Source organism: Mus pahari, chromosome 17, assembly GCF_900095145.1.
Source record: "Mus pahari chromosome 17, PAHARI_EIJ_v1.1, whole genome shotgun sequence".
NCBI classification, from domain to species: Eukaryota; Metazoa; Chordata; class Mammalia; order Rodentia; family Muridae; genus Mus; species Mus pahari.
The window spans coordinates 1,590,590-1,598,828 of NC_034606.1; the positions used below are offsets into that span (position 1 = coordinate 1,590,590).

The 8,239-nt window shown below is 44.3% G+C and overlaps 1 protein-coding gene across 2 annotated transcripts in view; it reads left to right on the forward strand.

Moving 5' to 3' along the window:
* Pop1 (POP1 homolog, ribonuclease P/MRP subunit) overlaps window positions 1–4,757 on the forward strand; it is a 36,510-nt gene extending 31,753 nt beyond the window's left edge. For both annotated transcript variants that reach the window (XM_021216687.2, XM_021216686.2), the window contains 3 exons: window positions 1,724–1,878; window positions 2,900–3,238; window positions 3,866–4,757. In XM_021216687.2, coding sequence (XP_021072346.1) covers window positions 1,724–1,878; window positions 2,900–3,238; window positions 3,866–4,508 — 1,137 coding nt within the window. In that variant the 3' untranslated portion in view covers window positions 4,509–4,757. The remainder of the gene's footprint in view (window positions 1–1,723; window positions 1,879–2,899; window positions 3,239–3,865) is intronic.
* Window positions 4,758–8,239: the final 3,482 nt, after the last annotated feature.

The following is an 8,239-nucleotide window of genomic DNA, read 5'->3' on the forward strand; positions in this document are numbered from 1 at the left end:
TATATCTGATTGGATCCTGTCCTTCCTATAATCCTGGCTGATTCAGGACTCCTCAGAGTCCAGCTTTCTCTGTGATCCTGTGATCCTGAGATTTTTGGTGTGCCAGAGTTCTTGGCAGTCAAGCTTCCTCTGAAACCCTGAGATCCTGGTGTGACCAAGCTCCTGGGATCCTGGGATCTTGGAATCCTAAGATCCTGGGCGTGTTACAGCGCCTGGAAGTGTTGTTTTCTCTTCGGATGGTGGGGCTGTCTGGTGTGTTCGAAACCAAGGTTTACCAGCACTGATCAGAAGGAACCCGAGCTGCTGGTCAGGCAGGCTCCTGTGTCCTTGTTCCTGCTGTCACAGGCCTGTCACGATTGGTTTGGAACAGATGTTGTGTTCCACTAACCAGTGATTCTAAGATCCTGGGTGTGTTGGGGTGCTTGTGGCGTGGAGAGTCCTTTGGGGACATGGGACCATCCCCTGAGTTCGCGCCCAAGGTGGACGGGAGCTTGTGCTGACCAGAAGGAACCTGTGCCCCTCCAGTCAGTGCTCTTAACTACTGAGTCATCTCTCCAGCCCTATTTTTTTTTTTTTTTTTTTTTTTTTTCAAGATATCTAAAAGGATCATGTTTTGTTTTGGTTTGGTTTGGTTTTTTTTGTTTTTCAAGACAGGGTTTCTCTGTATAACCCGGACTGTCCTGGAACTCACTTTGTAGACCAGGCTGGCCTTGAAATCAGAAATCCTCCTGCCTCTGCCTCCCAAGTGCTGGGATTAAAGGCTACCACGCCCGGCTCTAATGTTGCATTTTTGACTTGAATAAGTTTAGTAGCTTAGCTTTTACAGCAGTATAGAGCATACTGTTGTGATTTTAAGTGCTTACTATAAGTATATACTGTTCCCATTTTTTAACTGTAGCCAAAATTTTTATTAAAACCTGTGTGTAAGCATTTTCTGGTTAAAGCATTATTACTCTGCTAGAGATGGTAAGAGCTATGTCAGTATAGACTGCTAGGTTTGTGCAGATAATTATGTTTTTTAGTAATTTTGCCTAGTGCAAGAACAGTTAATCATTTAGGAAGGTGATTTTATTTTATTTTAATTGTTCCTCTTACTTTTTTTATTAGGAAAATCTTTGTTTGCTTTTTCTTCAGTACTGAGCATTGAACTGAGGGTCTTAGGCAGTCTACAAAGCACTCTGTCACTGAGCTGCATCCCCAGACCGTTAGGCACATTTCGGTATGCGCCCTGTGCCTGTGTCCCTCACATCATTTAGCTCTCCTCCTAAGGGAACACCATTATGATTTGGTGTTTGTTCCCTCTGTGCGTGCTCTCATCTCTTTATCAGATGCTGTATCTCTGTAAGTACGCACTTTTAATCTATAAGCTTATTGGGTATGGGTCTGCAACTGGTTGTATTTATTGGATATTGGTTGTAGGATTCTCTTTTTTTTTTTTTTTTGGTTTTTCGAGACAGGGTTTCTCTGTGTAGCCCTGGCTGTCCTGGAACTCACTCTGTAGACCAGGCTGCCTCGAACTCAGAAATCCACCTGCCTCTGCCTCCCGAGTGCTGGGATTAAAGGCGTGCGCCACTACGCCCGGCTTGTAGGATTCTCTTAACGTGTGTATTTATCAGTTTTCCTTGTGCTGGGCTTTAAGCTTGTTTCTCATTCCCCTATGTGGACAGTTAAGCAGTATCACGTCAGGTTAGTAAACTGACAGGGCCCTTGGCTTTTCTGTTAGATCTACCGAGGTGCAAGAGTTGGTGGATTAAAAGAGGCTACAGTGCATTCTCAATACAGACGGTCTCCTAACATCCCAGGCGATTTCCCAGACTGCCGTGCTGGGGTTCTGTTTGCTGAAGATCAAGCTAAGGATCTTCTAGAGACGTACAAAAGGTAAGGAAGGAAGTACTCTCCAGTCTGGTCTCAGGCTCGGGGGTCCTGCTTCCCTCGCCCGCTGGCTTGGGGATGGGATGGCTTCAGTAACTGTGGGCAGAAAGCCTTTCCTTGCATTCTCTGTTACCACGAAGTGCTTTGAGCCAGGGCATCCTCTTTTGCCTTGTGGAGGCCTATCTGGTCCAGCCTTCTCTAGATTATTTTCTGACTTCAGTGATGGATGTCTGAACTACAGACATTTACTTCAGATACTTGCTATGGACCTCATCACTATCCTACCTGTATCCCCATTCTTACAGAAATTGTACTTTTTTTAAAAACCTGGCTTTGGAATAGTACTAATTTATTAAAGTTAATGAAACCATGGAAGTAAGGTAAAAGACTTTAAACTGATACAATTCTGCCATCCAAAGAGATACATACTGTTTTTATACTTTAGCATTATCCTTGTAACCTTTCTTCTTATATATCTTTCATTGGAAACAAGTGAATGAGGGCCTTTATTTCTGCCCCAGGAAACCATGTACTTGGAGCTTTCAAGATCAGTACTGAAGTGCTGCACACATTTGTAGATGTGTTATTTTTTATAAAAAACAAACAAACAAAAAACAAAACAAAAAAACAACAACAACAAAAAAAACCCCCAAAGATCTGGGCTGGAGAGATGACTCAGCAGTGAAGAATATTGTCTGTTTTTCCAGAGGTCCTGAGTTCAATTCCCAGCAACCACATGGTAGCTCACAATCATCTGATGCCCTCTTCTGGTGGGTCAGTGATAGCATACTCATGTAATCAAACAAAGAAACAAGAAAATCCCACAAAGATCTGGTCATGGTGGTGTGCACCTTTAAACCTAGCACTAGGGAGGCGAGGCAGGTGAGAAGGGGTGCGCATGTGAGTGTGAGTATGAATGTGTGTGTGAGTGTGGTGTGTGTGTTATTTGGAGATGTGTTATAATAATCATGGCTGTTTTAATTCTCTACTCTCCAGTAGTTTAAAATTTATTTCTTTATTTCATTAGACGCCCTCCTGCTAAAAGGCCCAATTATGTTAAGCTTGGCACACTGGCTCCTTTCTGTTGTCCCTGGGAACAGCTGACTCGGGACTGGGAGTCCAGGGTTCATGCCCAAGAGGCAGCTTCAATGCCTGGTGCTCAGGAGACTGACCCAAGACGGCTTGGAGTGCCTTGTGTCCCCAAAGAGCCCTGCCAACTATCTAATGAGGCGGGCATAGCTGAAAACCAACCCAGGAAGCCAGAAGTTACAGACTGTCAAGCGCAGGAGGGAACCAAAGTGGCCATGGAATGGGATGCCAGTGAGGACCACGTGGCTACCACAGGTAGCCAGCTCTGTGTTGTTCGGTAAGTGTAGGCAACTGCCAGATACCCTTTGAATAGTTTTCTATATTCAACGTGCTCTGGGTGTAAACGTTACCATGGTTCCTGTATGCTAACTCATGACTTTCTGAAAAGGGGAGCCATTCCTTTGATGTTTCATAGAGGGCCTAGGGAAACAGTTTAATACAAGATTTGAGATATTGTACTAACTTACGAAATGGTTGAAAATACTGTCCTCGGCCAGGTGGCTCTGATTGGTGACAAGCCTCTGTTCTGAGCCAGCCTCTCCAGTTGTGAATTGTGTGGGTGTGGGCTGGGCCAGCGGCCGTCCCTCATAGCAGAGTGGAGCACCGCCCACGGAGCGCCCGACAGTGCGCTCTCCTATGTGAAGTAGTCTTTTTGTCCACCTTATTTACTTTAAGATTTTTATATCCCTATTTCTTCTCAAACTCTCCTCCTCTTGCTTTTCTTGCTTTAGTTATAACCGTACTTAGTTTTATCTTATTTTTCTGAATGCCTTATATTTTTCTCTGCCCCAATTCTATAATCTTTACTCTTAGTTTGAGATGACAGACATGAAAAGAAGATTATTGGAACTAAGTATATGTCATGCTTTAAATGGCTTTTGACTTTGTCCCTTGCTTTATGTAGGAGTAGGAAACTGCTGAAGCAGCTCTCGTCCTGGTGTGGGCCCAGTTCTGAGATCAGGAGGGCTCCCTGCAGAGGTCAGCAAGAATTGACTAGAAATGTCTGCTTGTCCATTCTGGATGATTTCCCCAGAGCCCTGGTGTGGGTCAGCTTGTCCCTGCTCAGGAAGGGCAGCCCAGAGCCACGCACCATGATCTGTGTCCCGTCTAAGGAGGACCTGCTCCAGCTAAGTCAGGATCAGAGCTACCACGGACCCTGGGAATCCAGACACAGCGACCCATTTAAAAGCCTGATTCTGAAGGAGAAAGAAAAGAAGAAAAAGGAGAAGAGGCAGAATGGGGAGCACAGAGCCTCCAAGGGCCTGGCAGCAGGGGCGCCCATAGCTGGGCAGGAAGCTCTGACACAGGGGCTGTGGTCAGGCCCCCTTCCAGGACTAACTTCACACTGCTCGAGGGTCCTCCTAGGCTTTGTCACACAGGGAGATTTTTCTATGGCTGCTGGCTGTGGAGAAGCCTTAGGGTTTGTTAGTATGACCGGCTTGCTGGAAATGTTGTCCAGCCAGTCAGCAGCCATGAGGGGCCTGGTGCTGCTGCGGCCTCCAACCTCACTGCAGTATCGGTTTGCAAGAATTACCATTGAGGTGTGAATTTAAGTTTATAGCCTGGTCTTAAATTATAACTATTTTTGTCAGATCTCACAGAAAGTCCTGGCTGTATCTGTCATCATCTGGTTTAAAATATACTGTGGAACTGCTTGGAAAACAAGAATTAAAATTATATAATTATGTGGATGATGGTTTGCTTTTAATCTGAATCTTTTCCATCTTTTCCTGTCCTGGGAATATGCTTAATTGTTTAACATGCTAGCTGAACACTTTATATTAAAAATTTTACAGTCACATGATGTGCAACAATAACTGTTAACGATTTTTTTCTAAGGAAGAGACTATAGGGTCCTGGGTTATAGCTCAGTGGTCAAGCTCTTTCATGTATGAAGGCCTGGGTTTGAGCCTCGCATCAGAGCTGAAGAAACAGGCAGAGGCTGGAGGTACCTGGCCCTGCATCCGAGGCCCAGGGTGTGTGGCTGCACTCGGTTATGTCTTGCTGAGCTAACATCTTGTGCCATAAAGAAATCACAAGTGGCTGCGTATTGTCAGTTGGATGGGCATGTGACAGTGCTGCACTCCCTGGTGCCACTTTGTTGTTGTTGTTGTTTTGGTTTGTTTCTGAGACAGGGTTTCTCTGTGTAGCCCTGGCTGTCCTGGAACTCACTCTGTAGGCCAGGCTGGGTCATTTTTTTTTTTTTTTTTTTTTTAAAAGATTTATTTATTTATTTATTTATTTATTTATTTATTTATTTATTTATTATATGTAAGTACACTGTAGCTGTCTTCAGACACTCCAGAAGAGGGCATCAAATCCCATTACAGATGGTTGTGAGCCACCATGTGGTTGCTGGGATTTGAACTCAGGACTTTTGGAAGAGCAGAGTGCTCTTTATTGGATTGTCAGAATTGTCTGGGCTGCAATATGGATGGCTGCCACCCTCTTGGCATCATATATGATGCCATATGACATCAAGAGTGGTACAGTGGAATGCCCAGCTAGTTAAAAAGCAATCAGAGCGCTTGCTTTGGAGCACATATAAAAGTTGTATACAGAGGAGATTAGCACAGCCGCTGTGTAAGGATGACGTGCAGCCTCTGTGTAAGGATGACATGCAGGTTCTTGAAGCAACAAGAGAAAATATTTCAATTAGAAAACATTTGGTTAAAAAACAAAGAAAACATTGTTTTTACAGATAATTTCTAGAGGCCATGATGGTTCATTTTTCAAAATATGTTGTTAAATATGATAACAAAGCAAAACCCAAGATCAGGTTGATTTAAGATAATTTATATTAAGTAAAAACATTTTTGTGGGGCCTGGAAAGATGGCTCAGAGGTTAAGAGTACTGACTGCTCTTCCAGAGGTCCTGAGTTCAATTCCCAGCAACCACATGGTGGCTCACAACCATCTGTAATGAGAGCTGGCCTCTTCTGGCCTGCAGGCATACACAAAGGCAGAATGTTGTATACATAATAAATAAGTAAATCTTTAAAAATTTTTTCTTTTTGTAATTAAAGGATTTCTGGAATTTGAGTGTGGCAGTGGACATTGGGAGTCTCCAGGAAGTAGACAAGAGTACATAATATTTTTCTCTCTTTGATCTTGTCCTTTTTGGATGAACATTTTGTAGGACCAAATTAGTAAAGACATGTTCTGGTTAGAGTGGCCTGGACACAGGACAGCACCCTCAGCAGGGTGACAGAAATGCAGGCCACACTGTGCAGTCAGGGCTCACTTGAGGGCTTGAAAGGGGGTGGGAACGAGCTCTTTAGCGCCAGTAGGGCTCTTTCTCCTTGGAGATCTTTGACACGGGTTGGAAAAAAAGACAACAGGCCTTATGGTTGAGGCTTGAGCCATGTCAGCCTCCTTCAGTGTCCAATTCAGATGAGCTGAATCAAAAAAAAAAAAAAAAAAAAAAGGTAAGTGCAGTCTGTAAACAGAAAAATATTACCCGATGTCAGTAGTAGGTAGGGACTCTCACACACTTGCTTTGTAGGCGGAATGACATTTTGTTGCTTAGCAATTTCCCTGGCAAGTCTGAGTATACTGTGGCTCCCCAGCTGCGTTCTGTGTAGTGCCCTGCCTGCTGCTGTCCTGTCACTCTACTCTGTCAAAGAGCCATGTGATGAGAGCATTCGCAAATCTATTCCTAGAGCACTGGTCCTGGGAACAGTTCTCTTGACCAGGTGAATCTGGGAAGAGCCATCCTGTGCTCCACTGCAGATTCCTCGTGCATATTTGCATAGTGGAGATTGCAGGGAGAAGAGTCTGGCTTTCAGATTCTTGCACAGCTACGGCTCTCCATACCTATTGTCCAGGAAACATACACTTTTTTTTTTTTTTTTGACATATCTTTTTGAAAAAGTGGTCAGAGATCCAAATCCCTCAAGAAAAAGATTGGTAGGGTTCCTGTTCTCTGTATCGATGGAATAGAGACATGGAGTGAGTGACAATGGCTTTTTGTCCTCTTATTGAGGGACATGGAGTGAGTGACAATGGCTTTCTGTCCTCTTATTGAGGGACAAGGATGTCAAGGTCCACAAAGTCAGGTGCTGTCCCAGAGATTGTAAGTTGAACACGTGGACCACTTACATACAGCCATATAAGACAAAATTAATCTTGGGTGGTTTTGTTTTGCATTTTTTGGGGCGAGTGTATACCATTATGCAGTCCTGGCTATTCTATTCTAGAACCAGGCTGGCCTTGAATTCAGAGGGTCCAACTGCCTCTGCTTCCCGAGTGCTGGTGCCAGGACTAGAAGGCTACATCACCATTCTCAGCTTCTGGGTCATAGTCTTTAAAATATATGAAGTGTTAATTTCAAGATCCATCAGAGACAAGCCTGCAGGAAATCTGTGAAGGATTGTCTAAGGCAAACCACCAGATACACCTGTGGGGTTAACTGAAGCAGGAAGACCTGCTGCTGTGGATAACACCATATCCCAGGATGGGACCCTGAGCTGCATAAAAAGGAGACCATGATCTGAGGCACAGCGTTCTCTTTTCCTGACAGAATGGGGTGTGATCAAATGCTTACCCCAGCTGCCCGACGTCCTCACTGTGATGGGGTGTATTCCTGAGCTGGGAGCCAGGATAAACCCTTTCTCCTTTGGGTTGCTTTTGTCAGGGTGGCAGCAGCAACAGGAAAAGAAACAGACTGAATGCCAGTTGACTGTTTTCATCAGGAAAATCAGAGAGCGAAGACAGCAGCAGTTAAGTATTGGTGGTTTGAGACTGGATCTTTGCAGTCATTTTCTTACCTCAGTCATGTACTGCTGGGTCTAGCAGGAAATTTCTTTTCCCAGGCAGACTTCAAAATCCTGGCTCAGCCTTCAGAGTATTTTGATTTCTTGTACTGCTGTACCTAGTTAACAACAAAATAATTTAAATCACGCGACTTCCACCATCTAGATGAGAACTACCGCTAGCTTTCTGGAGCTATCCGTTTAGACATTAAGATATAAATGAGTGGGCATCTTTTAAGAGAAAGAAGTGGAGGGTTTAATTGGTTAAATGAAAACCTATGCTTACATAGTAAAGTATGCTTGCACACACACACTGAGCCATGCACATTCACAAGCTTGCACACACACAAACACACTTATGCACACATGCACTTGCACATCCATGTGTGTACTTGCCCACGCTTGTGCGCTCCCGCCACACACACACACAGTGTTAGTTGCAGATGTCAGAATAGCACATGTCAGATGTCAGTTACACAGTTCTGGGCAGGTCTCCCCAGAACTACAGGATGTTGTTTCATCTC